Genomic DNA, 17,731 nt, shown 5'->3' on the forward strand with positions numbered 1-17,731 from the left:
GTCCTAACCCATGTTATCTCATAATGTGTCCTTATTTGGAGACAGGATCTTTACAGAAGTAATCAAGTTAAATGGGGTTGTTAGAGTGGGGCTTAATATGACTGTTGTCCTTCGAAGGAGGGGAAATTTGGAGACAGACATGTAAGAAGGGAGAAGATGTGAAGATACAGGGAGGAGATGGTCATCTATAAGCCAGGGAAAGAAGCCTAAAACAGATTCTCTCCTCATAGCCCTTAGCAGGAACCAAACCTGCCAACACTGCCATCTGGCTTTTTACCATCCACACCGGGCTGCTGAAAGCACTAGCGGCAGGGTGTACAATACCCACTCGGTGCAGTTCCTGGATAGTTTCTTCTATTCCTTATGTTCCCAGTTGGCATTTTCCTTCAGCACTGGTTTGATTGCTCTAACCCACCAATAGAGGTTTGCAGGGTTAGACCTTGTAGGATACCAATGTCCAATACTTTCTCTGGTTTTGGGCATTCTCATGGGGGAGAATGCCCAATTTTCATTAGTAAAGGGATCTTCCTGACTAACCATTTGCCCTTGGTAACCATCAATGGCACAGAGGGGGCTAGAAAACTTCTGAGGGAGACTGTGTATTAGAGTACATTCAGCTCCAGTGGCCCTCACCCGGAGGCAGTGCTGGCCTGCATCCTATACTCAGGCTATGGGAGGCACCCACCTCTAATAGGACTGTATCCCTGAGGCTGGAGCAGGCAGAGCATCAGGGATGGTAGAGGCAGGTGGGGCAGGTCTGAACTTTCCACAGGCTGACCAACACAGTGTTGGGTTACCAATCTGTCTGTTTAGCTGTGGTCCTGACAGCAATGAAGTCAAACCACATTTGCTTCTGGGTTACTTTTACCAGACCCTTTACAGCCGATTAGGATAGCCTTTTGGCTTTCCGAGCTCCCTCTGTCTCTGGTCTTTCCCCTAGCCCGTACCCATTCTTGGAATTTGTATTTCCCCAGATTCCACTCCTTAGGGTCCTAATCAGGCTTTGTCACAAGGGCTGGGACCTTAATCCATGGCAGTTTGCACCCCCCTAGCTTTGCAAAACACACACTAAGGTTTCCAACTTCTTATCCTGCTCTCCCACCTTGTCTGCCAGCCCCTAAACTAGTAGAGCAGTGGACACCTGCACATCCTTCTCTAACCTTAGCTCTTCTTCCAACTTTCTAACCTGAGCTTCAGCCTCGAGTTGGGCATCGGGATTCAGCGACCTACCGCAGCAGAGGACGGCTCACTGGACAGCCATGTACTTCTTTTCTCTGCTGCAGTGCACTCTACACAGTTCCTCAAACAAGTGCACTAGACCAGCTGGTGTCTTCAAGGGCACCCGTGTACTCACATAGCAGTCCACAAGCATCTAACGTACAGAACACCCCCACTACCCCACATGGAGGTCAATGGCCAATCCAGAATTCCCCCCAACAATGCCTCTCTCCCAGCACTCACTTCTTGGGTCTCCTGCCTAGCTTGCCAATTGCTAGTTAGAAACCTCAATAAGGAGGTTTCTAACTAGCAATAACTGGAGGGAGTGGTCCAGGTGAAATCTGAAACTGGCCCTGTACGTGGAGGGCAGGGAGACACCAAAGAAATTGGCAGGCCACTCCCGATTGGTAGGTGGGAGGTCTAACAAGCAGGGGTGGGAGGTTTAATAAGCAAGGGAACTTACTGCCTGGTTCGGGCAGCTGCAAGATAAGTGATTTCTGCACCCACCTGCCAAAATCTTAAGAGTGTCTGAAGAGGCCTCAACTGTGTTCAGTCATGTATACCTTCCAGATGGTCTCAACAACACATTGATCTCTCAAGGCTGCATTCTTGAAAATGGCTCCCACTGTGGGAACAGTGGAGAGTGTATATTCTAAGCACGGGGGAGGGGATGAGGAGTCTCCAATTGCCCAGGTCCAGCTCTCGGATCAAATGGGGGTCACGTCCTCTTGATTACCTCCTCCAACACTATGTCACCATATATTGTATTTACAATAAAAACATCTGTAGGAAGTACAGATGTTTATTTTTCCTCAATTTTAGAGCATTCATGTTTAGTGGAGATTATCTAAAGTAATTTTGTTTCCGATTGCAGCTTCGTCAATGGCAGATTTGAGATATTCGTTCATATCTACATGCCAAAATCTTTAAAATCTGATTCTTGAGTTCCCAGTAAGTTTTTAAAAGTCACAATTTTGACAGCAATATAGTCTAGTTCATCTAGAAATCCATCTACATATACCTATGCAATATTACAGACAGTACTTGTTTATATTCCAAACTTCTGATATAACCAAATAAAACAATAAAATCAGAAAGTGTGATAATTTGCAAAAGAACTATGTAAGTTTTACCAAGACTTTCTAAACTTGTATAAAGATAAATTCAAGAGAAAATTTGATATGTCAATCCAAAAAGGGTTGTTTTTAGAACATTTTTAAGAGCCATAACAAGCACAGCATGAAACTCGTAGAAGAGTGCCTCAGCAGATCCACTGCCAAAGCAGTATTTTCTTAACAATGGAAGAAGATGATTTAGAAAAAAGAGTTATCTGCCAGATTATGTTTTACGCCAAAAATTTGGTTTGGTTTAGAACCATACACATTTTCAGACTTTTACTTTCTGTATGAAAAGTATACTTAAAATGAGTTTTTTTATACAACCATTATTTTTCATAAGGTATAAAAGGTATATTACATACTAGAATAAGTTGCTTTTCCTATGGTAGAAGGGGGAATTTTTGGTATGTTTTTAATAAAATCTTTTTATCAAAAACATGGCAAAATAAGACACTTTAAAAATGGGTTGTACAAATATAGCTTTTACTGAATGACTTAAATAAGAACACTCCTGAAAAACAGCAGGAAATTTTATTTCATAGTGGGCATCTACAAGGGGTTGCCAGGACCTCTTCTTTGAGGTTGCCTGGACTCTCATCCCTATCCCACCCACCTTGCTTCATGGGAGGTGCAGATTTCTGTGATGCATCTTAGAATCACCTGTAGGGTCTTAAAACTCTCTATTGCCCAGACTGCACACAAAACCAGTTAAAAGAGAATCCTGGGCTGAAGCCTGGAGGCTGAAGGCTGGAGTCTAGAGGCTGGGGGTAGGGGTGGAGGAGAGGAGGTGAGTGGTCAGTGTGTTTAAAGGTTCACAGGTGATTTCACTATGCAGCCAAATTTGAGAAGCGCTAGTTTAACGTAACCCCACTTTGCCTTCACACCATTGTTGATTGGTTTGGTATTGAGCACCTAACCCAGGCTGAGCCAATCAGATCTTTCCCTTGGAATTCTGAAACTGTGACTGAAAGGTAATAATGATTATTACTCTGCCATGTCTGAGCTGTATGTGACTTGAACATGTAAATTCAGAAGCAGTTGGCAGCCATGTTCCATAATGTAACTGAAGAATTGAAGACACCAGTAGGTAATGTTAGAGCAAAATGTAGTTGCTCAGAGAGAAACAGCGATGAGAAACAACACTGAGGAAATTTCCTTAGTTCACTACAGCAATCCAAGCTCCAGGAATAGTCTTTCATTCCTTGAATTCCATAAGTTAACCAAATACCTTTCAAAAAATTCTCTTTTTGTTTAAGCTAGTTCCAACTGAGTCTGTTATTCGCAACCAATTGGGTCCTAACTCGTTTATGTCAGTAACAGTGGAGCATTTAGTGTTAAGTATGGAGAGTCTGATTTTTGTTTAATATAAACAGCTTTCTAACAGTCAGAGCTGACTGTGGCAGACATGGAAGTGTGCTGTTTAGACCATGTTCAAGAGAACCTGCTACAGGGAACAGAGTTGACTGACAGCCCCATTCCTGGCAGAATGTTAGAAGATCATCATCCCTATCTACTTCTATAGAGGATTACTGATGACAGATTTCAGGGACACTTTGGGGTGTACACTCTCTAGCAGCTACTTGGCCAAGAGCTCCATCTCCAGGGCACGGAACATTATCTCCACACCAAGTTACAGTTGCCATCCTCACCTTGGATAAACTAGCTGAGCAGCCTCTTCTTCTTCCTGCCTCATTCTGTATTTTTCTATCTCTTATTCTTTCTGACTTTGTCTCTATGTCTCTCTTTTCTATAACTTTCCTTTCTCATTTCTTTAACTGTTTTCCCGTTTAATTTTTATCATTTTCCTCATTTCCTGCTTTGTTTTCTCAGACATACTCATCTTTTTATTTATCTCTATGTCTGCCTCTCTTTCTTGTTTTTTCTTCTGGCACTCTTTCCCTCTTTCTTTCCCTTTGTAATTTGTTCTTTCTTTCTGTCTCTCCTTTCTGTATGCTTGGCTCATCTTCCTTGGCTCAACCTAATTTTTTTCTCTTTCTGTATTTACCTGGTCTTTTCTTCTCTGTTTCTCTTTCTCTCTCCCTTTGTTCTTCCCTCACCTTTTCTTCTTTCACCTTTTTCTTTTAAATTTCTATTGCTACTTCATTATCTCTGTCTCTCTTTAATCTCTTTGTAGATCTCAACTTGTCACTGCCTACTTTTATTTAAGTGTCTACAGAAAAGCAGATATTTCTTTTTGTGTTTTTTTTCTCTATCTCTACCTTACCTTCTTCACCCAGTATCTTTTTGTATTCTTTGCTTCCTCTTTTTCCCCTCCTTTATTCTTTATTTTGTATCTTATCAAATGTTTCACTGACTCTGTTTTCATATCCTTATCTTCTCTCATTTTCTCTTTTCTTCATTGTCTTTTTCTCTCCTACTGGCTTTGTTCACATACACATACATATCACTATTCCTCTCTATCCTTTTCTCCTGTCCCTATTTCAAACTCATTTTTTTGCTTTATGTCTGTGTGCACGTGCTTGCACGCATCTGTGTGTGTGTGTGTACACATTCACATGCACACAGGAGACAAAAGAATGGGGAGAAGGGTGCATGAGGTTAGAGAGGTACCCAGAGCCTGGATCTGTGGCTTGTTACTCTGGTTACCCAGGGGAATCATCTGATTTAGTTGTCTGGGATGGGGCCAGTGAATCTAATAAGCATTTGGGTTGAGATCCACTGGTTTAAGATGAAAGCCCTTGAAAGCTAGGATTAAATATATGTACTTCAAGCAATGACTGATAGGGAAACAAAAGAGGTTTTGAGGATTATAGTGAAATAAGATCTCTGTGTGACAGATCATCTGAAAACATTGTGGAGAACAGGACTTGGAAGCAGAGAAACTAATGGAAATTCATATCTATCTTATTGGGCCTAATTCAAAATAGCACCTTACTAGGTTTCCATCTGAAATCCATTTCTTCCTCCCCATAACCCCCTGCAAATGCTTATGTCTGTTGCAGCTCTTGCCAAACTTGCGTCCATATCTGAATTACTTCTCCATTTGTCTGCTATCCCCTAGACTGTGAATATATTGACAACAGGAGTAGGGCACTTTCTCCATTGTTTTCCTAGGACAGTATCTAGCCCAGAGTTCTAATTACAGTAGTTCCTTGGTATCCAGGGAAGACTGGCTCCAGAAGCTCCCCAAGGATACCAAAATCCAAGGATGCTCAAGTCTCTTATATAAAATGGTTGCATATTTGCATATAACCTATGCATACCTTCCTGTATACTTTAAATAACCTCTAGAGTACTTGTAGTACCTAATACAATGTAAATACTATGTAAATAGTTGCCAAGGTGTGGCAAATTCAAGTTTTGCTTTTTGGAGCTTTCTGGAATTATTTTTTCCTGAACATTTTCCATCCGTAGCTGATTGAATCTGCCTATGCAGAACCTACAGATACAGAGGGCCCACTGCATGTAAGTTTTCAGAATCATTATCATCATTTGCTTAATTGAATTAAATAATACACATTTGTCTCAAAACCATTAAGTTGATAATATTGTCAGCTAATACTCAATGAGACGGCAGGTTATATGTAGAGCTGGAGACAGAATTTGTTCACACCAACAATATAACATTTACTAAATGATGGGATAACTAGTAAGAATATAGGTACACTATAAAGTTTTGAATTTGGCCGTGGACTCTTGAGCCAGACATCCTGGGTTTGAATCTTACCCTGACAACTAGCTACATATACAAAGAAGTCTAAGACTGTGCTATTTTCTATACTTAGCTCTTAGTTTCTGTGGCTACCTTGTACATGCCAAGTTGGCTCATGAAGATACTCATCTCTGAAGGCTCCAGCCTCAGTCCCCGTGTACAATATGCTTTGTTTAATTACATTTTTATATTTATTACATTTATATTTATTATTTATATAAATAATTTATTATTATTTTATATTTATTATTTGTGAACTCCAGATAATGTTAGATCCTTCTTATGTCAGCTAGATATTGTCCCAATCTTCCTTCTCTTCAAACCAATTTAGAGAAACATCAGCGTTAAGCAAGTGGTTTTTCCATCTGGAGACTAGTTACAGAACGAGATTTCAGATTCCACCATTTGAAACTTGAACAAGAAAGAGAATGTCTCACTAGTAAACTGCAAATTTTATCATATTATTTATCTCATAGAATTAGGGTTATTTTTGGAGAGGGCTTCTTGTGGGAAGTAGGTTAGCAAAAAATGAGTCTGTAAGTCCACTGGATGCTATTCTTATCCACAAGGCAATTACTAAACCATGGCAGGTCCAGACCACTGCAGAAGTGGTTGACTGTGGCTCAGGAAACACCTCACAGCCTCAGTGCTCTGCTACTTGTTTCAAACCTCTCTAAGCTCAGTTCCCCTCTCTTTCTGACCCTCTTAGCTTCACATATCTTGGTTCAATCTGCTTTGGTAATCTGGCCTTGCATTGTTTATATTAATATGTACCAGAAAGCCTCATAGGGTGCCTCCCATGTAACTGCCCCTCACCTTCACACTCTGTAAACATGAACACAAGATAGCCATGGGCTGGGACTGGACCCAAGCACATCACTGGATGAACCTCTGATCAATGCCTCTTCTACAGGAGAAGATCCAATTTTCAAATATAAGTTCTCTGTTAAAGCTTAAAGCCTGGTATAGCAAGTAACTCATGTGCAAGATTACTGTCAATTCAGTCTCATTTGTAAAAAACAAACTACTCCTATATAGGAGCAATGATTAAGTTTTATTGCTTCAATTTCTGAGGATGACCTAAAAAGGACCAGCTTTGTAATTCCAAGGAACAGGAGTTTGAGGTCTATCATGGGCCTAATTGAGTATTATCACTTCTTATTCAGTTGAACTTAGCTCATCAGACATTTTACTGCCTTTGACTCCACACACACAGAGTAGGTGCTCGATGAATATTTGTTGCTGGACGAATTAGAAATTTATCACACTTGTCCCTAGAGGTTCCAGAGTCCCTGCCTTCTTTCAAGCTCATGTTATTAATAGCAATATCAAGACATCTGAAGTGAAATTACTTTAAATATCACAGTCTTCTTCTATACTGACCATAGAGATTAAAGGCCTAAGGGATTTCCAAAAGAAATAAAGGCAATTATTAAACATACAAAAAAAGTCTTCTCTCCAGCAATAATACCAGTTCCAGAATGAAAAGAAAATTGGAAATACTCTGTAAGACTCACATATGGTGACTGAGACTGCAAGTACGATTTCCAACAGGAGGATGAGGTGAATAACTCTGTTCTCACAAATGAACCATTATTTTCGCTAATATGTAACCCATCTCTGCAAATGGTAAGGTCTAGGGGAAGTCTGCAATGACCCTATCACTTAGATTTTTTTCATGACTCAAAGCTCAAATAGCACCAAATATCCTGTTTGGCCTTCATGAAACCACTGTTCTCTACTACTCTTTAAAAGTAGGAATCTGTATATCTTGGCAAAGATCAAGATCAAAGATCTAGACCCCTTCTCTTTCTAAGTCATATGTAAGTGCATCTCAAAGATAGATATAGTTTATAAATGCGTCTCTGGAGCCTCTATAAAGATCACTGCATGTTGGAAAGTTTCTGTTTTTCATGGGAAATGTGAAATTGATCTCCATAGCTATCCTTGTATCTGGGCATAATTAAATGAGAATCAGAGAACTCCTCCCCAAAGAAAATTCATTTTTCCCTTTCTTCCTTTTTTAAAATTTTCATTTACTTTCAGTTTTACTACTTCCTTGCTTTTTTACACCACTGTAATTATCAATAGTTGCTTGCTGAAATTCATCAACCACAGTCCATGATGGTAATCAGGAGAGAAGCTACATCCAATAAGGTTATCTAGCACAATTTCTGGCACGTGTCAAACACTCAATACATGTTACTTTCGCTTTTCTTCCCTTTCTGAGCATCAGTCTACAACTCAACCATAACTATTAATCAAATATTTGAACTTTATCTGTCTTTCCTCAAAAACTACTGTGCTGCATGAAGAGTTGCATGTATATTTTTGTAATTTTATGTTCTGTTCAAAGACGAAGAGATATTATTCATATAAATTTTTAAAATATCAGCAATTAATTATGTTTTACATGATGTAAAATACCTATAGTGGAAAAAGGTTTATTTTCTAAAACTGTCAGTGAAACATCTGCTACATACCTAATGTGAATGGTAGGTTTGAGAGGGATAAAACTGCCACCCGAAATGCATTACCAGCAAGTACCTAGCAATCTTACCTCCTTACTTTAAAGACATGATATTACAAAGACACAATATTAACTGTGTCCCTCTGTGGTTATCCTCTCATTAAAATCTGTTCTAGTTTTCATAGTTCCTTTTGTTCTTCAACAATCACATTCTAGGAACTAACTCTGGCAACTGAAGTTTGATTCAGGGAAAACTATGAACGTCCACATTACTCATTCTCTCATTCATTCTTTTCATCCTTAGGTTCTGCCTTTTCTAATCTATAGCTTGTGTGACCCACACAACCAAATTTAAGGAAAGTACCCATCCCAGGTTTCCACACGCATTCGAACACAATCTAGAATCTCATCCTCATAAAATCCAATTACTAAACAGCAAGATTCATGTGTTGCTCTCATGAAAATTTGTCCCACTTATTTTCTAATTCAGTAAAGCTACTGGTTCAAATGTGAAACCACGTGAAAGAAAGATGAAGTCTTAGCTGGTTCCCCTGAGGGATTGTTTCAGAACAAAGCTTTAAGGGCTTCCACTTGATTCATACTTAACAGGCCAATGTCTCTTCTGCCTTCATTAGGAAAAAACGAAAACAAAAAAGTATCTGCTCTGATCAACAGTGTCACCAGCAAAGCCCATTAACAATTTCTGGGAAATAAAAATAGAATCTGGGTAATAAAATAAAGTCTAACCTTTTTCTTTTCCTTTGTGCTTAAGTCTAGTTTCACTTGTTCACAGGGGGCCGCATGCTGAGGCCTCACACCTGGCCCCTCAGACCAGAGTTCCTCCTAAGAAATAACCGTGCCAACACCTTAGTTTACGCGCCGTGTGCAGAAGCGCCAGGCAGGACCCTCAGTTCAAGATGGCGGCGGCGGGCCGTGCGCTGAGAGTCTGCGTCTGGCACCGCGATCTGCAGCGTGAGCGCACAGCTGTGCCGGCCCTGGGAGAACCCCACCCCCTCCTGCGGAGGTCCTTGTAAAGCAGCCCCGCCCACGGCCTGTCGGGAGAGCGTGTGCTCTAGAGCGGGAGCTCCCACCTCTCCATTCTCTGATCCAAGAATAAAGCTTTCCTTTGTTTCTGAACCGAACTCAGCCTCCTTCTATTGGTTCAAGCTACACCAGGCAGAAGGTCCTTTATTGGGGACCGACTTGGGAGGGACTGGTAACAGTGGTATTTAGTCACGTGTACTTTCGTTTGGATTCCAGCAAAGGTTTAACTTCCTTGCCTTCCCACACACACACAAAAAAGATATTTAAACACTAGTTCATGATGATAAAATTAAATTTTACAAACATAAAAATGAAGAAATGTCATTTGTAGCAAAAAATTCAAATTAAAATTTTTTATAGGTTTCATTATTTAATTTCTAGACAGAACAGAAGAATTTTTTTAATGCGATTTGTATCACAAGAGAATCTTGTTTTCTTGAAAAAGAACCTTTTTAAAATTCCAGGTTAAAGTACCACGAAATAATCAAGGTCTGCACATCACAGGTAAAACCCTTCAGCTATTATTGAAACATAAGTATAATTACACACTGGAAAAAGATATTATCAGCAGAGAAAAGATGCCTTAAGTATTCTTTGTCTTTTTCCAAACTGATGGACACGAGTGAGCTCTAATATCATTATGTTTAGAAATGGCTTCATCCAGATCCAACTGTACACCATTAATGTTCACTTCCATACAGCCGTTATAAAAGGCATTCACTGGTGTGGCACCGAATGGAACATCTGTAAAAACAGAATATTAAAATATTAGCCCAGGATTAGCATCTTACTCGCTTATAGTTAGACGAATTATTCAGACTGCCCATTTCCAACCAAAACCTAATCCTAAAGGAAAAGTTAATAATGTAATTCTGTTCAATAAATTCATATTAAGTGACTCCTGTGTATATAAGGTATTGTGCTTGGCACTGAATTCAGCATAGCATGAGTTCCTCTGATTTCGTAAACAGTTCCAGCCAAAACTTAGGTAAAGAAACATACTTTAAAAAGAGTAGAAAATAGCGTATTCTTCCTTGTGATGTTCTACTTTATTATTTCCTCTTTAAATCTGAGCAATAGTTTAAGCATTATTAAGTCATTTTTTCAACACAAAATTATAGTTACTTGGAAATCTTTTTTAAATGCCACAATAAATATATCTCTTTTATTTTTGTTGGAATTCTATATTTTCCAAAGAAATAGTGTCTTGCTGAGCATACAATAGCAGGTTGTGATAGGGAATTCACTTTTATGTTATGTTTGGTGTTCTGAAAAATAACAGTTTTAATAATACTTCAGTAAATAGGGCCTCTAGGCCTTTCTACACTTTCACTCTCCTTATCAAACTTAATACTTAGGCGACACCCTTGGATTCCTAAGAACTATGGTTCATCTTCAAAACATCCATCCCTCTACTTGCTTCCTCTTTTTTTGGCATCTCATCTCCATAAATTTTAATCCCAATGGATATTCTTCAGCCCTTATTCTTCCTCCTCAGTGTCTTATGCAAAAAATATATATATATACTTCAAATGTCCCACTTCTAACTTGCCAATGTAGTGAATAAGTCCATACTTTTCTATGGGCTCATAGCATTTTTTAAGAAAACCTTTCAAGTTTGACTGACTATCATAGGTTATACCACTATTATAAATATCCTCAGAATCATCTATTTCCCCTGATTTTTAATTCATAACATGCAATTTAACATGCCTATTTTGCATATCAATTAATAATTTACCCATCCCATAGTTCACACTCTCAATTTCCAGTTCTCCTCAATTTTTCCTCACTCCTTTTCTAAACACATCTTGCCTAAAGTCAGTTCTCAGTGCTGTTGCCAAAGTCCTGGAACCACTGAAATTCTGATATTTTCACTTCTTTTGAACTCTTTCATTGTTTGTTTGATTTCCTAAAATTGCATTCAACTAATTTGTGAATAAGGTAGTAGGTGGATTTCAATGCAGAATTCATTCATTTGAACTGTAATTATACTTCCTAATAATTAATCACGTTAATGTAACTATGTATCTATATCTATCCATGGATCTATCTATCTATAGATCTATTTATAACTTTTGCAACCTATTTACTTCTTTTTTCTTTTTGTATATCTCGGCCACGCCGCATGGCTGGCAGGATTTCAGTTCTCCGACCAGGGACTGAACCCAGGCCATGGCAACGAAAGCACAGAATCCTAACCACTGGACCGCCAAGGAATTTTCCTACAGCCTATTTACTTATATTCCCCCAAAACCCAGATAAAATTTCCATATATGGGAAATGAACACACTGAGCAGTTAAAGTAACTTAATCAAGGTTACTAGAAGTCTAGACATCAAACTCAGAATTCTCCCCGTGAGAATAACATGCAAATGGTATTTGAAAATGCTTCTAAAAAACTTTCTGCCTCAATTTTGTTGTCATTTAAAGAAAAATGTTGATGGCAATTTTATGTTTTCCAATATTAACTATTTTTCCTCCAGTTTTCCCCATCTTGGTAAATGGAATCTTCACCCATGCAACTGCTCATGCCAAATACCTAAGAGCTTCTTTCAATCATTAATTTCGATTAACTTCGTTTCTCACATACATCTCCAATCTATTCACTGTATATTACCTCCACTGCCATCACCCTAGTCCAGCAGCTTCCCCAGCTTCCTCATCTGCAAAATGGAGATAACAATAGTACCTACCTCACAGGACTACTTTAAATATCAATTGATACAATTGAAGCACTCTGAACAATGCCCAGACTGTTTATTACGCACTAAATATGCACGATGGCAGTATCGTTTTCACTACTGTTACTATTACTGCTTCTCCATCTGAACTACTTCAGTAGCCCCCAACTCATCTCATCCACTTTTGTCTCCCACCTGTTCATCTCCATTCATTATGCAGGGGAATTTTTTTAAACTTCATTATTGATATACCACTTCCCTGTCTAAAACTTTTTAATGATTCTCAAGGCTCTAATAATAAGATGCACGACCCTGAACCAGGTCTACAAACCTCCCACCCACCCACCCATTTCACAGCCTCCTCTTGCAGTACCATCCCCCTTCCCCAATGTGCTCTCACCATACTGATCTTCTATATATTCCTCAAGCATGTCAACCCCTTTCCATTTTGCCATGGACACTCTTACCTGCATACTAGCTCCAGTCTCCACCCTCATCACCTGGTTAACTTCATTTAATCCTTCAAATATCAGATTTGTATCTTATTGCCTTCTTCAGAGAGCTTGTTCCTGGCCCCCATAACCAGATCAAGCCTCATTTTCAGGCTCTAATAGCAACCCCTACTTTTTTTTTATAGAAGTTATGAAAATTTTTTTTTTTATTTTCCTAATCACTTGTTTAATATCTACCTCTGCCACTAGATTGTAAAGGCCTTAAGAGGAGAGATCATATCCATTTGTTTATTGCTGTGTCCCTACTGCCTGAGACATAGGTTCTTAATAATATTGGGTGACTGATGGTTGAATTGAAGAATAAATGTTAAACTCAGAAGATAACTGTGAGGATAAAATGAAATAATAAATCATTTCTGGCTAGGATAGTCAAATGCAGCAAAGCTTGGTTAGTTTCAGTTTACCATTAAAAAAAATTAAATAAAAATGTACCAATAAAATGTTCATGCAAGCCTCCAGAAAAAGAATAATGGATACTGGAATTTTCTCTTCCCTTCTGATGCCCCTTTACTCCAACTACATATGCTGTATATATATATATATATATATATATATATACAGCTGCTGTTTTACTACAATTACATATTTGAAATACTATCAATTTCACTAAAAATATACTCTTTAAAACTGAAGAAAAAGTAAGAAGATACCTGGAAGGCCACCCAAGTAAGTGGCCACTGTTTCTTTCATTGCTTTGTCCAAGATGGCAAATTGTCTTTGAAAGTCTTCAGAGTGGAAGCTGTCTTTTCTATGTTGAGTCAACAGCTCCAAATTGTTTCTGTTGACTCTGATTTCCAGAAGGGATTGTTGATTAGAACACAGACTTAGGGCCTCTATCCGAGCTATTACCATATTTTCAACAGATACCAGGATATCCTGAAGAACGGAGCAAAGAATATAAACAAGTACTAACGTTAATGCTGCTTAAGAGAGACTTTAGTTTGTGAAATTCAAAAACAGAATTTCAATGAGGTGGGGAAAAGTATGATAGAGCTTTCAAATTTATTTAAATGAAAAAACTATTATCGTAATCATAATTTTAGAATACACATTAGTTTTGCAAACTCCAGGTTTAGCTAAGATGTACATGTATTGCAGGTTCTGAAAATTCAATAAACTAACAGCATTGTCTCACCAACAATGGGAACCAAACTAGTGTCTTAAGCAATACATTTCTGGTTATGAGCCTTCCTACTAATTTCAAAACCTACATAGGGAAAAGGAAGGAGTTGAATCATTCTTTGTTGGGGAAAAGACTTGGAAAATTTGAAGTGCTTTAGTAAGCACATGCCAGCAAGACTGAAAGGTTTATTTGTGCCACACAAGAAATCCTGTAGACTTGGGACAAATTTTATGAAGTCTCTGAGAAAGAAAAACCAGGATTGCCAGCAGTAAGTTACAGAGTATTTACCAGAAGGTTCTCTCTCTATGTATATATATTTTCTGAACTTTTCAAACTGCTGATACACTAAATTACTCAACTTGTTGAGAGTCATCTATGCATCTAGCTTCCCGGACGTGTAGAGGAAATATAAAAAGAGAGAAAAAATAAAATCAAAACGAGGGAGACGGTTGTTATGCTGCTTCCCAGATGGTAGAAAGATAGTCTGAAGTGTTTACTTAGGAATCCAAGATACCAATGCTAAATGAAGCCTATACTTCCCAAATACAGCTTAGCTGAGGAAATCTGTTACTGTGTTATACACATCCATATCCTGAACTCAGGAAAAGTCAGCTGAGAAAATGTTCCAGAATGATCAATATTATGTGGAATAATGTTATGAAACGTTGTTCGCAGATCATAAGAAGGCAATCTGACACGCCAAAAAAAAAGGGGGTGGTGGCCATGAAGACAAACACAGAAAAGAAAAAATAAATATCAAAGACATGGCACTTGTTAACCTCCTCTACCGTGCGAATGTAGTGTTGAAGGCAGGATTTCCATTTTGCTTAAAGAACAAAACAAACAAGCAAAAAAAAAGCTGAAACCCAAATGTAGCAAGCTCCTGTGGTCACTGGAGACAAAAGCTCGGCAGGATCTTTTTAGGTTGCTTACAGTTAACCATCAGAAACTCCCCGCATCCATCCTTTAAGTGGCAAATAGCATCCCTTTTTATCACTACAGGCATTATTCAATTATATGTCTCTTTCTAAAAGCCACAGAGAGCATCCAAGCCAACCGCGGCACAAACGAAAGCTGCTTGCTGTAACTTGGAATCCACCCACTGTGGATGACACGAGGACAGAACTATTAGCCTCTAATAGAAGTTGAACAATACAGATCTGATAACTCTCATGTTTTCTTTTATCCAAGAGTTTTTTCCTGTGCTTTCTCCTAATTTCAAGGCAGAGTTGCCAGCAGAAAGCCAAATAGACTGGTTTTAGTTTTCTGTAGTCTTTCCTAATTTACTTACGGGAGAAAAGATTAAGAGTGCCAGAAAACACAAAACTTTATAATTAGGCACTGAATATTTCAGAGTGGATTTCAGTCAGACTCACTTCTATTCTGTTAATACATACAAATTCCCATGACACTTCAAAGATTCTGAATAAGGGCAGATCTCTGGGTACTCAGAGAGGCCTCCGAGCAACCTTGGTGTGAGTCTGCCTAACCTGAGCTATAGACGCAATAGGCTCTTCCATTCCCCCTTCCCACCACTTTACTTCTTGGCTCAAACCTTGGAAATAAGCCAGCAAAAAAGTAACAATAATGAATATTTATTGAATCTTTAATGATGTGCTAGAGATTGTGCCAAATAGCTTAAATAGGTTATTTAATTTTCAAAATAGCACTTTGAGGTAAATACTGCTATTCTATCCATTTTACGGATTAAAAAAAAAAATTACAAACCAAGGATCATAAAGGTTGAAAGTTACCTGAAGCTCTTCAGTGGCGGAGTCCACCAAGGACAAGGCAAAGGGTACTGTGTTACTGGAAACCAAGGCCAACATAACACCGGTGCCCGACGATGGGCGAATATTCAAGGACACATTTACTTGCCAAGCCTCAGGATTGGATACATTCTCTGTTTAAACAATGAAACAGAAGCAGGATCAATGTCCTCCTAAGGTGCACCAGAAGGAATTAAGTATAATCTTATCAATACTCAAAGCCATCTTTGTGTGATACTAAAGATTTTAGTCCTCTTTTTCGATGATCTATATAACCAAGACAAAACAAAGCAAAACAGTTTTTAATGCAGGCAAGAAACACAGATGGAGCCTCATCCTTTTGTTCTTCTTCCTACAACAGAATTCTGGATTGTGGTGTTCAGGATTATTACAAATTTTCCATTTGCTCTTTTTTTTTTTTTTTAATCTATTTTTTTAATTTATTTTTGGCTGCTTTGGGTCTTAGTTGCTACGCACAGGCTTTCTCTAGTTGCGGCAAGCAGGGGCTACTCTTCGTTGCAGTGCAGGGGCTTCTCATTGCTGTGGCTTCTCTCGTCGCGGAGTACAGGTTCTAGGCGTGCGGGCTTCAGTAGTTGTGGCACACGGGCTCAGTAGTTGTGGCTCGCGGGCTCTAGAGCGCAGGCTCAGTAGTTGTGGCACATGGGCTTAGTTGTTCCACTGCATGTGGGATCTTCCCAGACCAGGGCTCGAACCCGTGTCCCCTGAGTTGGCAGGCGGATTCTTAACCACTGTGCCACCAGGGAAGCCCTCCATTTGCTCTTTAATAGCTCTTCCTTCTGTCTTATATATTCTCCAATGGTCAAATCTCAGGGAGGCTGTATTTTAAAGTACACATTAGAAGAAAGTTCAACAAATTTATTGTACTATTTCTGAGGGAAAATTTGGGTATAGCTGCCACCCCCCGCCCCACTCCTCTTCCATATAGGGGTCAGATTAGAGCAGTGGGAAAGCAAAGTATGATTTCTGTACATAGGGGTGTGGGATGGTTTAATGGTAGAGAAATACTCTGAAGTCAACAGTTAACTTTGAAATTCTAATAGGAACTCTTGTGTGATTCTCTTATCATAATACTTAACATTCTTTCTCTTAATTACTAGGTCAATTGCCTACCCAACTAGAGTGCAAGTTCTACATGTCTCTACCATCACTGTCTTCCTCAGCAGTCACTTAACAAATATTTGTTGAATTAATATGATTTCAAAATAGTTTGATTTCTGAAAATATCAGTTTACAATCTGAATGCAGTCTTCGTCATTCAACATAAAGTAATGTATAACAATAGCCCAAATACTACTTGGAGGCTTTAAAAAGGTAAATGTGAATGGAGAAAATAATTTTCCTTTGACAAGATGTTCTTCCATTTAGCCACATCTAATACTATAACATTTTTCACTATAATCCTTTAATTCCCACGCAAGAGAAAATAAATGCATATAATCATTTTGAAGTAAGTAAATTTACTCTAAGATATTAACAAACTCAAACTAAAATGAACATGCAAATGTACAGATATTATAATGTAACATTAAATATTAATCATAGAGTAGGTCACTTTCATATTATCTGTGAAATAACTAATTACTTATGAACGTAATTTCTTTCAGGTGCAATAAAACTCTTATTTTCATTTTCTTTTCAGAGATTTTTTTTGTCCTTTGAACAAATGGTGGGCCTAGTTTTTGCTTATGTCCAGTCACCAACTCAATTTAAACTTTTTTTGTTTAAAAAAAAAACCTTCATATACAGAACAGAGCTAAAGTTAAAGACATTGTATTAATTTATGCTAGGAAACAGAAAGCACTAGTGTAAGATGCTTTCTTAAAACTGTAGTAATACTTTTTAAGGCTGAAAATAAAAAATTTAAAATATGTTTTTTTCTTAAAGCAGAGATATCAAATCAACACTAAATTTATAATGCAAACTGTTAGTAGCTCAAATAATGAACTCCTAAAACACAAAAAGACAGAGATGCCAATAAAATAATTAAGATACACAAATACCTAATAAACATATGGTGAGATATTCAACTTCAGTAGAAACTGGGATAATAATTAGAACTACAAGATTTAATTTTTCAACTCTCAAATTAGAAACAAATC

At 38.3% G+C, this 17,731-nt stretch overlaps 1 protein-coding gene and 1 pseudogene across 2 annotated transcripts in view; both read right to left on the bottom strand.

The window, feature by feature from the left end:
- LOC309628808 (ras-related protein Rab-28 pseudogene) overlaps nt 1-17,731 on the bottom strand; it is a 457,231-nt pseudogene that overhangs the window by 225,325 nt on the left and 214,175 nt on the right. The window lies entirely within an intron of this gene.
- Nucleotides 9,862-17,731, bottom strand: part of PROS1 (protein S) — a 63,209-nt gene continuing 55,339 nt past the window's right edge. Inside the window, exons 13-15 of the mRNA XM_082392102.1 lie at nt 15,597-15,745; nt 13,370-13,595; nt 9,862-10,267 (exon numbers count right to left, since the gene is read on the bottom strand). Coding sequence (XP_082248228.1) covers nt 10,107-10,267; nt 13,370-13,595; nt 15,597-15,745 — 536 coding nt within the window. The 3' untranslated portion in view covers nt 9,862-10,106. The remainder of the gene's footprint in view (nt 10,268-13,369; nt 13,596-15,596; nt 15,746-17,731) is intronic.

This window comes from Balaenoptera borealis, assembly GCF_965194805.1.
Source record: "Balaenoptera borealis genome assembly, chromosome: 5".
NCBI lineage: Eukaryota > Metazoa > Chordata > Mammalia > Artiodactyla > Balaenopteridae > Balaenoptera > Balaenoptera borealis.